Source organism: Melospiza georgiana, chromosome 16 (assembly GCF_028018845.1).
Source record: "Melospiza georgiana isolate bMelGeo1 chromosome 16, bMelGeo1.pri, whole genome shotgun sequence".
Taxonomy (NCBI): domain Eukaryota; kingdom Metazoa; phylum Chordata; class Aves; order Passeriformes; family Passerellidae; genus Melospiza; species Melospiza georgiana.
In genome coordinates, this window is record NC_080445.1 from 1,432,601 (window position 1) to 1,450,031 (window position 17,431).

At 50.8% G+C, this 17,431-nt stretch overlaps 2 protein-coding genes across 2 annotated transcripts; one reads left to right on the forward strand and one right to left on the reverse strand.

Moving 5' to 3' along the window:
* Window positions 1-50: 50 nt before the first annotated feature.
* Window positions 51-3,885, reverse strand: GFER (growth factor, augmenter of liver regeneration). Its single transcript, XM_058035213.1, has 3 exons — window positions 3,658-3,885; window positions 3,011-3,207; window positions 51-2,329 (listed from the first exon to the last, which is right to left on the reverse strand). Exons 1-3 carry the CDS (start codon window positions 3,883-3,885, stop codon window positions 2,167-2,169), a joined length of 588 nt encoding a protein of 195 aa, XP_057891196.1. The 3' UTR covers window positions 51-2,166.
* Window positions 3,886-13,670: 9,785 nt separating this feature from the next.
* Window positions 13,671-16,633, forward strand: NOXO1 (NADPH oxidase organizer 1). The gene is made up of 8 exons (XM_058035790.1): window positions 13,671-13,745; window positions 13,860-13,923; window positions 14,400-14,580; window positions 14,809-14,990; window positions 15,180-15,293; window positions 15,760-15,877; window positions 16,081-16,181; window positions 16,266-16,633. Exons 1-8 carry the CDS (start codon window positions 13,671-13,673, stop codon window positions 16,631-16,633), a joined length of 1,203 nt encoding a protein of 400 aa, XP_057891773.1.
* Window positions 16,634-17,431: the final 798 nt, after the last annotated feature.

Consider the following 17,431-nt stretch of genomic DNA (forward strand, 5'->3'; position numbering starts at 1 on the left):
CAGCATGACCCCTTTTCCTAAGATCCCATGCAGCAGGAGTGAGCCAGGAGTGAACTCAGTTGCTTTATTATTTTTACATCAACAGGAAATACAATTTGAATACAGAGATGTTTTAAAACTAGATTTAATCAAGTGCAATTAGCAAAGAAGTCACAATTTTCTGTACACGAGTATGAGGACCTCCAAAGGAAATTCCTTACCCAAGACTAAAACTTGTGGTACAAACAAGCAGCAGAACAAATTCCCCCAATCCTCACATGGTCAAGTCCACAGAGCTGAGGATATGCCTGAGAAACAACTACATCAGAGCTCTTCTGCCAAGCCAAAACAATGAGAGAACAAAGTGCAAGCAGAGATTTTATCAAATGGCCACTTGGTAAAGATAGAAACTGCCCTAAAAGCATCCTGGCTACAGCTGGTGGCCTCATTTTTGGGCAGGATTTGCTAAAGACACAGACTCAGCTTGAAGGCTGTTCCCAAGCTCTGCCAGGACAGGAGAGCTTTTCCTCCTGCACTGCAGCACCGCCTCCCTGAAGGACACAAAGTGACAGAAGGTGTTGGGTACACCCTCCCTTTCCCCTCTGCACTCAGGGAGTGGACAGGAGTGCTGGCAGGCTCCGTGTCCCTGCTGGCCCAGCCTGGGCCCCTGGCAGGTGAGGGTGACAAAGGATGGGCAGGTGTTTCACCAGCCTGCTCGTTTACACTGAAACAAACGAGGGAGAAATCTCCTCACCTGCTCCGTGGGCGAGGACACTGTCACACACAAGAGCGGAGGGCAGATTGGAAAGGAGGAACACAGAATTCCTGCTTCAGCACAACCAAACCCACAGGGAGATGCCTGCCCACACCTCCCTCTGCTAAAAGTGTCCTGACAGAACTGAGTCAGATGGGTCCTACCTGCAAAAAGGGAGGGCTGCCCTTTTGTTGGTCCTTTCCCCTCTAGTGGATCCCAACAGGCTTTGTTTGGGGGACTGAGTTTATTACCAAAAGACAAAAACCCAAGAGCTGAGGTTTATTTGTTCTAAGAACCTCAACATGCTGGTAAGGAAATTTTCTGAGCACTTTTAATCACCTGAGTGACACCTTCAATCACACTCTTCATGCAGCGTCTCGTTATCAGTTCATTTGGGTTTGTGTTTAGAAATGTTACGACACAGAAGTTTCAGAAATCATTAGTCCATAAAAGTCTCACATTAATTTAACAGATCTGACTTCAAAGGCCTTGACTGTGCCACAAAATATTAAAATGTGTCCAGAGGTGTTCCTGGTTCTCTAACCACTAAGGAGCCCACAGAGTGGTGTGAGGACCAAAGGTTCAGATAAGAGGTGCCTCTGCTCTAGTTTCAGCAGCACCATGAAACCTTCCAGTCAAAACTTGCCAAAAACTCCAAGGCTAAATTCACAGGTGTGCTGTAGGGCATGAGATAAGGAAGCTCAATAAAACAGACAAGAAAACCTTAGCAGGAAGCGGGGAAGGAAAAAAAACCTGTTGCTGTCAGGGTTTGTGCAAACCTCTCCCAGGCAGGAGTGCAGGAAGGGATGAGATCGTCACCTACGTGAAGAACTTGAAATTATTGTGACTCTGTTGTGTCCTCTGACATGTTAAGTTGAAATACAAAACCAAATTGAGAAATCTGGGCTCCATATTTTAGTGTTTAAATTAAATGTACTTGCCCTCAGGACTTTTACCAAGGGAACTGGACAAAAGAGTAACAACAAATGTTGGAGATGCTGGAAAGAGAAATCCAGGGGTACAGACTTGGCACAAAACCCAGCATGAGTTTTCTCTATCAAAACAACTGAAATTAAAGTGACAATTAATCAGATGTATTTTCTAAAACATCAGGCAACGCCTTGGAGAACATCACTGCATTCAGGGAAAATTAACTCTAGCTACAGAAATAAGCAAATGCCCCCAAAATCAGGAAATGTCATCATGAAATGAGTTTGTCAGTGACCCAGTCTCAGCGGTTTCTGGCAGCCTCAACCCCTCAGGTACCATTACTTATCAAAATATCATTGGGCTAGGATCTTCAATTCTCCTTTTGGCCTTGGATCAGCTCTGAATCAGTCGCACACAAACAGAGTTATTGGCTCCCTCTGTCCCTGCAGCAACCCCCCAGGGACTGCACTGCTCTGCTGGATTCCCAGAGCAGTCCCTGTGGGTTAATCACAGCTGCCATCCTTCCAGCCATCCCTCCAGCGCTCATCCACGCGGGAGCAGTCGAACTGCGGCTTGCCCAGCTTCCTGTTCACCTCGTTGTGGAGCAGACACAGCCACCGGGAGAAGTTTCTCCTGGTGCTCGTGTCGGGTTGGTTCGTCCGTAATCTGCAAACGGGAACGGGAAACAAATCAGTGGAAACTTCTGAGAAAGAAGCTGAGAGCAGCAGAGAACCTCACCACAGAATCCCAGGATGGTTTGGGTTGGAATGGACTTTAAAGATCATCTCATCCCAAACCAAATCAAACACATCAGCCCATTTCAGCCCTTGCCTCCACTACTCAGATTGCCAATACAGGGCATTTTAGAGGGTAGAAGAACACTTGTCTCCTGAAAATTATCCCAGTCTAATTCTATAACTGTTCACAAGCCCATTTTGAATCAGAAAACTCCAAAATCGCCTCAGGGAAGCCTTGGAGGCAGCAAAGAATCCAACAGCATGAGGACAGGTGTTTGTTTTTTGAGTAAGTGCATCTGTGATTGATGCAATAACGGAAGAAACCAGTTCAGGTAGCTACAATCCCCAAGTGCAGGAAGAGCTGCTGATATGCAAACTATCTGCTGCAGCCCAGCACTTCTGGCAAGCCCCTCCAGCACAATGAGATGCTGAGGCTACTTACCTTTCCCTCAGATCTTCAAAAAACCCACTGAGGAAACTCACCTTTTCTCAGATCTTCAGAAAACCTGCTGAGGCCACTCACCTGTCCTTCAGAGCCTCAAAAAACCCACTGAGAAAACTCACCTTTCCCCAGATCCTGAAGAAACCCTCTGAGGGTTTTCCCACTCACCTCTCCCTCAGGTCCTCTGCGCAGTGCTTGCAGGGGTAGAACTTGGAGAAGAGGTTGATGAAGTCCTTCATCTCCTTCTGCTGTGTCCCGGTGGGCCGGTCAGGGTAGTAGGCAGCCATGGTGTGCAGGAAGGCCCAGGTGCTGCGGCCCAGCTGCTCGATGTCCAGGGGACAGTCCCGAGGGGGCTCTTTCGCCTCCTGCAGGGGACAGAGGGGTGTGAGGGGACACCGGGGCGGGTGGGGAAACAGCCCTTTTGTGCTGGGTGGGAAGGTGAGCTGGGGGAACAGGTCCTTCACGTCCCTTCTGAGGTCATGGCAGAGCCCCCTCACACCTTCTGTGGGGACATGGCAAAGTCTCCCTCACACCTTCTGAGGGGACAAGGCAAGGACCCTTTCACACCCTCACGGAACATGGCAGAGCCCCCTCACACCCTCAGCGGGGGCAATGGCAGCGCCCCTCACCCCCAGGGATAAGATGGGGACTCCTTTCCCATTCCCACTGAAGGAAGCCCTGTCCCCGGCTCCTTCACACCCTGAAGGGAACACCCAGCCTCGTCCCACTTGCGGGGGCAGGATGGAGGACGGAGGGAGCGCGGCAGGGACCGGGGGTCGCCAGGGGCCCCAGGGAGAGCTCCCGCCGCGCCTCACCGCGGTGCCCGGACCCATCTGCTTCCTCTGGTGGCGGAACCAGCTCTTGAAATCCATGCAGGCTCGGCATGGCTTCTTGGGTGTCTCTTCCGTCTCACCCTGCGGGACGGCGAAGGAGAAGGAGCCGCTGTCGGTGCCCGGGAAGGGCTCGTAGCCCCGACCCGCACGGCCCTCGCTGGGCGCCGCCATGATGGCGCCGCGGTGCAGGACGGGCCGGGGCGGTGCCATTCACGCCCGGGCGGCGTGAGGGGGCTGGGACCCGGCACGCGGCCGAGTGCCATTCCTGGTGGTTTTTTTACCAAAAAACAGCAGCAAACTCTGTGTTTAAATGTCGTGTGTGAGGAGAACATCCGGTCTGTGCATCCTCGGTTTTACTTCACATCGCCCTTGGGGTGTGGTGGAGCTGTGCTCACCCACACAGCGGAAGGCGGAAGGGGGTCTCCCTCTGCCTCCCCTCTGTGTGAGGGGGGTCGGCCATGATCCCCCTGAGGGTGTGAAGGGGCTCTGCATTGATCCCCCCGGTGGGTGTGAGGGACTCTGCATTGATCCCCCCTGAGAGTGTGAGAAGGACTCAGCCATGATCCCCCCGAGAGTGTGAGGGGCTCAGCCATGATCCCCCCGAGGGTGTGAGGGGCTCAGCCATGATGCCCCCTGAGAGTGTGAGAAGGACTCTGCATTGATCCCCCCCGAGAGTGCGAGGGGCTCAGCCATGATCCCCCCGAGGGTGTGAGGGGGCTCGGACATGTCCCTTCAGTGGGTGTCAAAAAGCAGTTCCCCTCCTATAGCCCTCCCGAATGAGCACAAAAATACGTATAAATATGTGTTCCTATGGGGTCTGTAGTATCTCTTTGATGAGGAGAGACTGCAGGAGCTGGGCCTGGTCAGTGACCTGGCCTGGCCAGGGGCTGCACTGGGTGATCTCTTCCAAACTCCACTATTCTGGGATTGTAGATACTGTGTGTGGCAGAGCCCATGGCACACAGCAGCTCTCCTTCGTGCCAGCGGTGCTGACGGGCACCTCAGCGTTATCTCCAGCAGACTCATGCAATCAACAGGGCGATTTTATGGACAAACAAGTGGATAACTCCATTCATCTCATGCTCCTTTATAGCAACACGCCCATATGAAGTTCTCCATGCTTTTAACACCCGTCACATGCTTGTAAATCCATACTGAGGGAGGATTTTCCTCTTTCTGGGAGCGCTGGCATGTGTCACACCAGGGCAGGCACTGTCTGGGAGTGGCTGGGCTCTTTGGGGTGATGGAGAGCCAAACCTGGTCTCAGGGCCTGGGTCTTGAGTGGAAATTTAGCATTTTTTCTTTTATTCCCAAAGAGCCACAGGCTTGTGAGCACATGAGGGTGGTAACCTGGGCAACTGTGCAGCCTGGCATCAGACTTTGGAGCTTGCTCTTTCACCCCTGGGAAATGTTAATTAGCTGTGGCCTTACAAAATTCCTAATAGAGGTCAGAGAGTGAAAACTTGGAGAGCAGCACAGACTTGCTAACATCCTTCTTTTTGGCTTGATTCTGTCATGCTCTTAAAGGTTTGAGAGCCACAAGTGTCCTACAATGAACAATATGAATTTTGTATCCACTTCAAGTTTTCTCCTGTTCATCACCTGTAGGTCAAGTGAAAAATATGATTATTTTGTTTAATGCAAACAAATCTATGTCCAGGATGGAGCTGGATCAAAATTTAAAAAATACATAGAAATATATATAAAAATATAAATGAAAAAAATATATATGCGATTTATTTAACACAGTGGGGTGTAAAATGTGTATTAGAAAAAGCCTCATTTTAGAGAAATACCTCAAAGACTTGCCCTCAAAAATACTTCAACACTTGTTGTGTTTCATGTGGAAATGGCTGAGCTGTTCCTGCTCTGTGGAGCACTGAGCTGATGGTCTGGATCTCCATCTTGGGGTCTCTATTTACCAGTGCTCCTTTATTTTTATTTATTTGCAGTTTCTTGGGAATACTTATTTGCTGATTTTTGTGAGGGAGGGAGAAGACACGTGAGTAACTGGTAGGAGCTGCTGGAATGGCTTTGTTTAAAGTTGTAGGCAACTGTAAAGATAAATTTCACACGCAAAAAAAAGATCAAGTAGGGACAGCAACATTTTTATGTCTGTTTTCCTTGCCCACCAATAAATGTTTTATCTGATGCTCATGACCTCATTAATTTTTGTAAAGTCAGGAAAAAAGAGAATGAGATACTGAGGGAATTTCCTCTAGAGCTTTATTGTTTGGTCTTCAAGCAATTAAACAGGCACAGAGATGTTTCCAAGTCACAGCAATCTCCTGGTTTGACCGTTAGCAGACTTTGCTTCCTTGATTGTGATTTAATTTACGGATTCAGTTAAAACATCAGCATTTTTATTGAAAAGGAAAGGCCTTGAAGGAGGCTGTTGGTTACAGAGATCTGTGCTCCACGTTGCTCCCCTTGCCCATTTCCTGCTCAGCTCTAGCAGCAGAGCTGGCTCTTTAGGAAAAGGTCCTCCCAATTTTCTCCACTTGCCATCACCTCCAGCATCAGCTATGATTTCAAAGTTTAAAAAATAGAGAAATGCTCCAAATGAAGTCAGAGCAAGGAAATTCACTTAACTGTCTCTAATTGAATCCAAGTGCAGAGCCAAACTATTTCCATCCAAAGGAAGGAATGTGGTGCAGAGCCGAGGAAGGATGAGGGGACATTCCCTCCTGCTCCCCTTTGGACAGCCCTAACCTACCCAACCCTCTGCTCCCAGCACTGATTCAGGAGCTGGGGTGTGCTAGAACCTGTTACCAAACAAACTCCTCACACAAATTCAATTCTGGGGAGCAATCCTTCCCTGTGAGGGTGGGCAGGCCCTGGCACAGGGTGCCCAGAGCAGCTGTGGCTGTCCCTGGATCCCTGGCAGTGCCCAAGGCCAGGCTGGACAGGGTTTGGAGCAGCCTGGGTTGTATTCCTGAAATACAGCAGGAAGCTGTCTTGTATTTACAGGTAAGAGTATGAGCCGAAAGTCTGACCAGTGATAAACCAGCACCAGGAATTAGTCATAGACTTGCTTGAGAAATTACAGCCAGCTAGGAAATAGCAACAACAACAAAAAAGACGTTTATTTCTAGGTATGTGAATCATATTGATCCTCTCTGCCTGCGTAGAAGAACTTTATCACCTGCAAAATTTCCCCAAAGCATGAATTTATCCCTCAGATATCACGAAGAAGCCTGCAGCCCCCTGCCAGGGAATGGGTGAGGTGTGTCAGATCAGATCCATCCAGAACTGTTGAAATGTGTTCAGAACAGTCTGAAACACAGCACAAGGCACTGCCTTGCTCAAATCTGGGCACCTACACCCGACACTGAGTTTGTTCTTTTAAAGTTGGTGCCATTTTTATGTGTAGATCCTTTTGCTGATTAAAATGAGAATCCATGAGGAATGGTGATGGCAGGGGCAGAGGAGAAAACCAAATTATTTATTATTTCTGTTTGTGTCATGCTCCAATCTATCTCCTCCTTCCCAGACCCACCCTGAGCTTCCCTGGAATCAGTTCATCCATTCTGAGGATAAACACAGCAAAACTGGCCGTTCCTTTTGTGCTCTTGAAAAACAAAGTCTTCAGTGAGGAGCTCCTGTTCCTCTTGGCTTTGCAATAGGAGAGTGGCCCCCGACTTGGGATAATTCCTTTTTTCCAGAGGAAGGTCAAAGGAATTCAACAGGAAATCTCCTTCAGTGGGAGAGGTTTTCCTCAGGTAACAGTTGCTGTGTTTGGATTCATTAAGAATTAAACGTAAATGAAAGAACAATCCCTTCCACATTGCTCTTCTCCCACCAGGCTTTTGAGTGAAGATTGGGTCTGGTTTTCCCTGGTTTCTGGAGGGGCCAAGGAACACAAGTTGCTGTCTTTGCTCTGAAATGCAGGTGGACATTTAGCTGGTGAAATCCCCAGAAGAGATCAGGCTTTGCCTGCTCTGCTCCTCGATGGCCGTGGGGAATGAGGAAAGGGAAAGAGTGGGATGAGCATCTCTGACTAATCTGGAAGGAACACAACGGTCCTGTCTCCGATCAATTTACTATATTTAGCGTGATGTAAGAACAGATTTTCCCCAAGTGAAAACAGTATTTCTTCATGTTCACTCGTGCTTGCTGCGCTTGCTGTTGGCTGTACTGGTGTTGCTGGGATTTTCTCCCACCAGATTTTGGAATGTGTAGGGCAGGCTGAGCACTGCAGAGCCTCAAACGTCCTTGGAAACTCCACCCTGCTTTTCTTCTGCCTTCACATCTCATTTCTGGGTCACAGCACGTCCACAAAGCTCTGCCCTCGTGCCATGCACTCATCAAACACAGCTTTTTAAAAAAAAAATAATTCAGGAAACCTCCTCTTCTTGAAGCAGCTTAAGTTACATTCTCACCCTTTCTGGAAGATTCCTTCTCGAATCACGCTTTTGTATTTTGCATAACCTTAGGAAAACATGTCACTTTTATAAAACAACAAGGAAATTATTTCAACAAGTGCTTGGTAAACAAGAGCCCGTCCACTGTGCGTGCCCCAGGCAGCGAGCAAAGCTCCTGAGACAGGCAGAGCTCTCCTTGGGCTGGACAGGGCCATCCCAAGGGCTTTGCAAAGAAAATGACACCTCAGGAGTGAGGTTTGAGGGAGTTTGATGCCATGCTGAGATTTTGGATCCTGAAATAAAGCTGCCTGTGAGGAGTGAGTGACCCCCTGCACTGAGGAGGGATGTGCTCCTTGGGAAGCTCCTGTGATGGAGTGGGAAAGGGCTGGGCTGCTCCCTGGGCTCAAAGGCTTCCTGAATTGGGTCTGCCACAGAGAAATGCTTTAGTGCCTGCAGCAGCTGCTGGAATTAGGATAAAATGAAATACTTTCTTCTGGATTAGTTACTGCAAAATCTCTCATCCCAGCCTGTGTGAAAGTTCAACTGCTCCCTTTGTTCGTGATGTGAAGGAGACTTTTGTCAACTCCAGTGTCTGGGTTTTCATTATTCTTTTTAAATAAAGGTCTGTTTCTCTATTTATTAAAAGTCTAAAACCTCTTTGTACTTTTAAAATCGGCTTTTAGCATCTGGGCTTTTCATTAAAGGTGCTGATGGGTCATGTGTCATCACAGGTGACCTTCAAGAAAAGTAAAGGGCAGGTTTTGATCCTGAAGGTGAGCAAGGGAAAGATGAAGCTTTCCCACCAGCTTTGTTCCAGGCCCCCTTGGCTGTGCCCACAGCTCCTTTCTGTATCTCTTCCTTGCAGCTGCAGTGTCCTGAGGGTGGCTTGAGGACTTTTCCTCTCTTTGCCTTTCCTGTGCCGGCCATAGAAGGAGAAATCCCTGATGCACAGTCCCACACATCGTCAGCCATGAGGGGCACAGGTCACTCAGCAGCCCAGACACAACCTGTGTGTGTGGGACAGATGTTCAGGACACAGCTGCTCCTCTCCAAGCATTTGGGACAAGGCTGTTTCTTGCTGGACCTGGAAAATGGCTCAGGAGGAGCTGGAGAGGAGCTGCCTTTGGCTGCCCCCGAGCATCTGTGCACTCAATTCTGCTTCTGCTGAAGTTACTCCTCATCCACACCGAAATGAATAGAAAAGAGAGCATCAGTGTTTATTTGTCATGGAATGAGGCTGATCCTGGAATGGAAATACTCAGTGGGACAGCCCTGGTGACTCTGGGGCCTTCCTCCAGCCTCTGGGTGACCTCCTTCATCTTCCCAGCCGTGGGCAATGTGGGGCAGGCAGCCTGGTGTGAGTCCCTGTGACAGTGCCTTAGTCACCTGCTGTGACACAAACATGTTTCTGTCCCCAGAGGAGCTGTTTGTGGCTGGAGTGATGCTCCTTGAGCGGCACAGCTGCACCTTGGTGGGGTGCAGGAGGCTCTCTTGGAGCAGACTGCAAAATTATGGGAGTCATTGTGGAAAAATCTGTGTGTCCTGCATCTTGGCAAAGCTGGGCAGTGCACTCCTGCGTATTGCCTGTTAATTTATGATCTCTTTGGTACCTTGTAAAACAACTAAAGGAAAATTAACTGCTGCCCTCAGAGCTGTGTAAATAAATATCAATGATGAAACAGCAGCATCCAGTAATTCCTGCTGAGTATCACTTTTTCTGGGCAGCCCCCTCCTCCCCTGCCATTAATTATTACCCACGAGAGGCGCTGATTTATGGCAGGATGACACGGGAACTGTAGAAAACACAAAGTAAACTTGATAATGCCGGAAAAACAATGTTTGTCTTGTTTTTTATAAGCGAGTCCAAACGCATCCAGCAGAGCAGTGGAGTTGTGGCCTCTGCTGGTGGGTGACCCATCCTTGCCAATGGGTCCTGCCATGGCTGGGAGTTGTGGAGAGCTTTGAGGAGCACTGTGCCCATCCAAGGCCATCTGGCCCAGCCTCCTTCCAGTTTCATGGGCAGTGTCACTGCAGAGGTGACGTGGCTCCTGAGGTCATCCTGGAGCTGACAGTTTCATGACATCACCCTTGACACCGCTGGGACACCGATACTGCTGTGACAGCTGCAGAGCTGGAGCTGGGCCCTGCAGGTGACTCCGGAGGTGTTGGTGTCTCAGAGGAGTGGCAGGCTTTCCCCCTCCCCTCCCTGCACCTCAGTTCTGTGTCACAGAGACCTTCACTTCCACAAAACATTTTCTCAATAACCAATTATTAAGTTTTGAGCAGTTTTGTTCATGTTTGGATTTATACAACACCGCAGTCACCAGCAAGCTCAAGTCAGTCCAATCTTTTCCAGAAGATCAGCTCTCCAAGCTGCAGGGCTGGTCCTTCTGCCTTGGGTGAACTTGGAAACCCCTGTGTAGCTTCACCTTCCAGTTGTAATATTCCATTAGATGTTTTCCACACCCCCTTTCTGCTTGAATTCCCTGAGAATGATGAAATACAGCAAAACCAAGGCCATTTCCTACTCTTCTGGTTTTTATGGCATCCTCAGATCAAGGTGCTCTCCGAGCCTCCCCAGCTGTCTCCTCATCCTGCAGCTCCTCCAAGGCTTTCCTTGTCTTTGGCTTTTCCCAGTCAGGATAAACATGCTTAAACCTTTACATTCTTGGAAATACGTCGTGGTTTGTGTTTGCTCTGAGACAGGAAACCAAGCCAAGGTGTTTCACTGGGAGTCTTGGTCCCAGATATTTCCAAGGGCCACTTAACAGAGCCACATGAGGGGGAGCTTGGCCCTGGCTTGGCTGCCCAGGAGAAGCCAAGGAGTGCAGGTTTGAGGACATGGAGTCAGCAAAGGGTTTTGGCACCTCAGAGACTGGAACTTTCTAAAGAAGTCTGCTGGATGAAGTGATTTCCTCTCACTCCATAAAATCCTCACTCTGTGATTTGGGGAGATGTACCAGAGCATGGTTTGGCTGGAGGATGGAGGGTCTGATTCCAGGGCTGTGGAGGGCAGGGAGCTGCTCCAGATCCCTTTTTCACAGGGCAGCTCCTGTGCAGCTTCCTGAGCCAGGAAATGCCTTGGACATGCTGTGGGACAGATTTTCTCTCCAAAATCCACACTGAACCAAAGTGCTCTTTGGATAGCTTTCCCTTTTTAATGCAGGTCAGATATCCAGCAGCAATAAATCCAACTGCAATAAACCTGCTTTCTTTTCTTTGTCTCCAGAAACTGCTGCCCTGCTGTGTGGGAGCAGCCTCCCTTGCTCATGGATCACAAACCAAGACCCTCCTGACTGTATTTTCCAGAAGGAATCTGGTTTGGCTCCCTGTTCCAGTTCTGGGGGGGTTTTTGGTAGATGAAAAATCATCTGTAGCCATTGCTGAGGGTTTGAGACACCAGGTGTAGCTGGGAAATGAAAGGGAGGCACGGCCGAGCCTCTCAGTTTGGGTTCCAATAATGATAATGATAAAGATAATTATAGTGAGAATGGTCCAATTGAGGCTTTATCAAAGAAGAGGCGCTTTGATCACTCGGTGCCCATCAGCCCTGAGGTTCAGCGAGAGGACAGGCTGGCCAAGGCTGGAATTATCTCCGCTGCTGAGCCCCTGGGCAGTGGAGCTGCTCCTTAGGAAGAGCTGCTGGCTGCCCTGGGAGGGTGACAGGGCAGAGCACTCAGAGCTGAATTTCCATCACCTATTTACACCTGAGGAGCTTTCAGTCTTTTAGTTACATCCTGGGAAAGTGTCTGTTCATTACATCGGCATCTCAATGGAGTTACTGATAAAACTGTCTGAAATCTATTTAAAGTAACTCGGCAGGTGGGACAAAGAAGGAAAAATATTTGCAACAAATATTACTCACATTTAATGGTGCCTGATCTGTGTTTTACAACCCACGTTCTAAGTCAGCCTTTGTGGCTGGAGTGAGCTCAGCCCGAGCTGCAGGTTGCGTATTACAGCCATAAACCCTCACCTGTGTCCCGGAAACATCTCGGGCCAGGTTCTGCAGCCCCCGTGACCTACTCTGCCCCAGCGCTGGCAAACAGCCCCGCTCCCTTCCCTGCCTTCCTTCCCGGCACTGCTGAGTAAGGATGTGATAACAGAGCGTGTTTTTCCTCCTCGGCTCCCTGAACTCTGTCCCTCCTGCAGCCGGCAGCATTTGCATGTTAGAAGCGGGGCGAAAGGTAAAAGGCACGCGGAGTTTGGCAAATCGCGGAATTTCTGCCCGGCCTGGGCGGAGGAGGAAGCTCGGGAACACCTCTGCCCTGCCTCCCGCTCCGTGGCATTTAAATTGGGCAGTCGGGCTGGAGCTGCATCTCTGCTCACTCCAGCTCCCATCGCTCCAGCTCCCATCGCTCCAGCTCCCATTGCTCCAGATCACATCCCTCCAGATCACATCCCTCCAGCTCCCATCCCTCCAGCTCCCATCCCTCCAGCTCTCATCCTTCCAGCTCCCATCCCTCCAGATCACATCCCTCCAGCTCCCATCCTTTCCTTTCCATCGCTCCAGCTCCCATCGCTCCAGCTCCAATTGCTCCAGCTCCCATCGCTCCAGCTCCCATCCCTCTAGCTCCCATCCCTCCAGCTCCCATCCCTCCAGCTCCCATCCCTCTAGCTCCCATCCTTTCCTTTCCATCCCTCCAGCTCCCATCCCTCCAGCTCCCATCGCTCCAGATCACATCCCTCCCTCTCCCATCCTTCCCTCTCCATCCCTCCAGCTCCCATCCTTCCCTTTCCATCCCTCCGTCTCTCATCCCTCCAGCTCCCATCCCTTCCTTTCCATCACTCCAGCTCCCATCCCTCCAGCTCCCATCCTTTCCTTTCCATCCCTCCAGCTCCCATCGCTCCAGCTCCCATCGCTCCAGCTCCCATCCCTCCTGCTCCCATCCCTCCAGCTCCCATCGCTCCAGCTCCCATCCCTCCAGCTCCCATCCTTCCAGCTCCCATCGCTCCAGCTCCCATCCCTCCTGCTCCCATCCCTCCAGCTCCCATCCCTCCAGCTCCCATCCCTCCAGCTCCCATCCTTCCCTTTCCATCCCTCCATCTCTCATCCCTCCAGCTCCCATCCCTCCAGCTCTCATCCCTCCCTCTCCCATCCTTCCCTCTCCATCCCTCTGGCTCCCCACGAAGGAGGAGCAGCAGCCGTGGGGAAGATGAGCTCTAACAGATATCCCGTGGATGTGAAGGCTGTGGGCTTCATGCAGTGCAGAAAACAGAAGGTACTTTAATTTTTATTCTTTTTTTTTTTTGGCTTTGTTTTCTTCCTTAAATATAATTTACAAACTGGGAGACTAGATGATTTTGAATTACTCTTCCAGGGGTATGTTTGCTTATTCCCCATAGTATTGGGATTGGAGCCTAGGGGTCTAGGATAAGGGTACTTGGTTTTTAATGAGCTTGATATCTTGGGGTTTGCTCTCTTTTTGTCACCATAAAATTCTCCTGGTTTCAGCAATCATTACCTATTTGGGACTATGAAATTAAAAACATTTTTGTAGGTTTAATGCTTTATTTAACTTTTTTTATGTGACATTAAAAGCCTCAACTAAGCCACAGCAAATGCTAATTATCTGGAAGCATCTAAAATTGAACATTGTGAATAAACTGCTTTTCTTTTCCCAGAACTACATGATGTTTGTGTCCTGGTCAGATCAGAACAACATTCTCATCTACAGGACGTTTGAAGACTTTAGGAAATTCCATGTAAGTGAATTTCCAATTCCTGAAAGTTCAAGGTTCCTGTCCTGGGGAGGGGAAGGAGCCCAGCCATGTGTCAGCTGTGAGGAATCACTGTTCTCTCCTTCTCCTTGCTTTTAGAAAGAGCTGAAGAGAAAATTCCCCACTGACAATGGGTCACTGAGGAGTTTACCCAGGTTTAAAGGTAAGGACAAATCTCTGATGGACCAACAAACCCAAGAGTGATCAGGGACAGCCACAATCCATGATAGAGCCTGAAGCCTCTGAGTCTGACCTTCCCCTGGAACAGATCAGGGGCTCACTGCTCCTGCCATGGCACCACTGGGTCACATCATCATGTTTGGGTCTAGTACAGACTTAAAATGACCCAGAAAGGCTTTTTTAATAGAGACCTGCACTTAGCAAATAATGCTACACTTCAAATATTGACCTAGAACTTCTTGAAACGTTACATGTGAAAAAAAGAGAAATCTTAGATGTTAAAAAATCCTATCAGGAGCTGTTAAAATGACAGGGAGGCAGGGACTGTGACTTTGTACACTTTGGGCTTGGGCAGTAACGGTGGTGGCTGAGGGCACCCACTGTTCAGGGAAAAGATGCTGCTCCAGGGACCCAGATCCACTGCTGTCCTCTCCCAACTGTGCCCTTGTTATTTTGAAGGAATAACTATGCAGCAGAGGAAGGGTGGCAAGCTGAACAGGTGCCTGGAGATCCTGAAACTGCTGGAAACCTATTCCCAGGAGCTGCTGAAAACTGATGTGAAAATCTCCCGGGGTGAAGAGGTGATTCAGTTTTTCAAGGCACAGACTCAAGACCTCGATCCCTCCTTCCCTGAAAACAGGTGTGAAATATGAATTGTATTTTTTTGTTTGTTGGTGAAGCAAAAATGTCATGGGATATGGATAGAAGGGAAACACCAGGTACACTCCAGGGCAGTTCAGCTGGGTGCTTTTAATTTTGTTTCTGGTGCCTGAAGCTTTTCTCAGCCTACTGCAGAAATGATTTCACCAAAATCAATACTAAACTCAACCTCTCACGTGAGTTTTTGATGTGCACCTTCACCTTCCAGTGCTGTGATCATGCCATCAGTGTTCAGGAGGGAGAAGAGCCCCCGGCCCCTCTCCATCACCCTCCCTCAGGCGTCGCAGAGCTACCGCTGCATCGAGGCCTTTGAAACCAAAGACACAAAGAACAAACCCTTTACAGTGGCTCAGGAGGAGATTGTGGAAGTGCTCATCAAGGACATGACTGGTAGGTCTGAGAGGATTCAGTGCTGGGGTGGATGGGCAGATGGATTCATAGCTTGGCAAATGCTGAGGTAGTGTCAGGGGTTCAGGCGTTTGCACTTGTCCCTCCTGTCCCTTGTGTCCCCTACCCAGGGATTATTGTCATGTCTTGACTTGCAGGCTGTTAAAGTCGGGGTGTTCTTCCTCTTTGTAGGCTGGTGGCTGGTGGAAAATGCAGACAAGCAGATAGCCTGGTTCCCAGCCTCATACCTGGAAGAGCTTGATGCCTGTGAGGACATCCAGAATGACTTCAGCTCAGATGAGGAGGGTGAGTCTGTTCCTCCTTCAAAACACGAGTTCTGTAAACCCCCACCACTTTACCCACTGCCTGGAGTCCCTGCCTGGACCTCTGACTCTTCTGGTTGGCTCTGCCACCACCTGTGGGTCATGGAACCCTGGGCTGGTTTGGGTTGGAAGAGAGCTTAAAGCCCATCCAGTTCCAACCCCAACACCTTCCATTGTGCCAGGCTGCTCCAAGCCCTGTCCAGCCTGGCCTTGGAGACTTCGAGGGATCCAGGGGCAGCCACAGCTTCTCTGGGCAACCTCTTCCAGGGCCTCCACACCCTTTTTGTAAAAAAAAACTTCTTTATATTCAACTTAAATGGATCAGACTGGGGTCCCTGAGCAAAACAGTCACTCTGAGGGACAGCTGCCCTGCAGCTGGGCTGGTCTCTCACAGGGATCAGAGCATTTTCTCCACAAGCATTTTCTCCAACCTTTCCCTCTCTCTGCAGGTAGTCTGTATTTTGTGGTGCAGGCCTATGAGGCCCAGAAGGCAGATGAGCTCTCTCTGAACCAGGGGGTGGTCGTGGAGGTGCTCAGGACGTCCCACAATGGCTGGTGGCTGATCAGGTGAGGCTTTCCCAAGCCCAGCTGCTTGCTGTTCCTCCTGTGTGGGATGCACAGGAGCCCCCAGAGCTGGATGTCCTTGGCTGGGGATGCTTTCCCTGTCCTCACACCCCATGTACAGCACTGACCTGCTCCCCAGGTGCTCCCTCCCCTCGGCCCGAGGTGCTGGAAGGGTTTTCTCAGCGTTTTTCCATCCCTGCCCTCAGGTACAACGGCTGCACTGGCTACATGCCCTCGCTGTGCCTCCGGCCCTACCAGAACCCTCACCACAGGCTCCAGAGCATCCTGAGCTGCAGCCGGCACACCTGCACCCCGAGCCTCAGCCCCCGGGAGGAGCACAGCTCTGCCAGGAGCAGATCCCGCTCCCTGCCCCAGGCCAGCTCCACCCCAGGGCTGGATTTGGGCCTGGACAGCTCCTCCCTGAGCTCGGGCAGCAGCAGCAGCAGCGCCGGGAACGCCCGGCTGGCCTGGACACCCCAATTGTCTCGGTCCCTGCCCGAGGTGGAGCCGGCCAGGAGCTCTCCCGGCCCGAGCCACGAGCTGGGCACACACAGCAGCAAATCCCCAGAGCTCGGTGCCAGGGACAGGAACGACTCCGGCTTCGTGGAGCCCTCCACAGCCGCGCCAGCCGCGGGCGTCCCCAGGGTGCCAGCCCGTCCCTCAGCCCAGGAGATCCTGCAGCGCTGCAGCACCGTCACCAAGCGAGCTGTGCAGCACTCGGCCCCCCGGCCGGCCCTCCCGGACCCCAGCCAGCGTTAGGGGCCCTGGCAGGGGACACGGGGACAGCCCTGACACCCTGGAGCCCCCTGGGCGCCGTGGGCAGCAGCTCTGGACGTCAGGGCTTGGGACTGTCCCTCCCCAGGGACACAGAGATCCATCACTTCTGGAGTGCCAGGGCTTGGGACTGTCCTTCCCCAGGGACACAGAGATCCATCACTTCTGGAGCATCAGGGCTTGGGACTGTCCCTCCCCAGGGACACAGAGATCCATCACTTCTGGAGTGTCAGGGCTTGGGACTGTCCCTCCCCAGGGACACACACACATCCACCACGTCCCTGGGCAGCTGCAGCTTCCCCAGGGAGTCACCAGGACAGGGCTGAGTGGGGTCACTCAGAGCTCTCCCCCAGGCAGGTGCTCCCCTCCCTGCAGTGCAGCTGGGCTATTCCCCATGCCAGGATCAGCTGGCACAGCCACAGCCACCATGGAGGGCACAGGAGGGGCACTAGAGTGCCTCAGTGTCCCCTGGCACAGCCACGGGACTGGGGAGAGATGGGATGTATGATGGCACCTACTGAACCCCCTGTTTTATAGGTATTTTTAAAAACTTTTTGACTTTTGGTATTGGTTGGAGGTTTTTTTAATAAGTTAGTGGAGAGGTCATGAAATACAGGGATGGGCTGGATGTGCTGAATGGTTGTGAGAATAAAAAACCTGCTGGGGAGGAAGCTCATCCCTGCTCCCTGCAGGCACAGGAACACAACCAGGGGAGCCACAGCTCCTGTCCCACCTGGGGCTGGGAACAGAGGTCACCTTTATGGACAAAACATTCCTCTTTCC

Coding starts and splice junctions, on each gene's coding strand:
- NOXO1 (XM_058035790.1), top strand. CDS start 13,671: ATGATGTTTGTGTCCTGGTCAGATCAGAACAACATTCTCATCTACAGG. Junction 13,924..14,399: donor GAGTTTACCCAGGTTTAAAG/GTAAGGACAAAT, acceptor GTTATTTTGAAG/GAATAACTATGCAGCAGAGG. Junction 15,878..16,080: donor AATGGCTGGTGGCTGATCAG/GTGAGGCTTTCC, acceptor CCCTGCCCTCAG/GTACAACGGCTGCACTGGCT.
- GFER (XM_058035213.1), bottom strand. CDS start 3,885: ATGGCACCGCCCCGGCCCGTCCTGCACCGCGGCGCCATCATGGCGGCG. Junction 3,208..3,657: donor AGATGGGTCCGGGCACCGCG/GTGAGGCGCGGC, acceptor TGTCCCCTGCAG/GAGGCGAAAGAGCCCCCTCG. Junction 2,330..3,010: donor GCAGAGGACCTGAGGGAGAG/GTGAGTGGGAAA, acceptor TCCCGTTTGCAG/ATTACGGACGAACCAACCCG.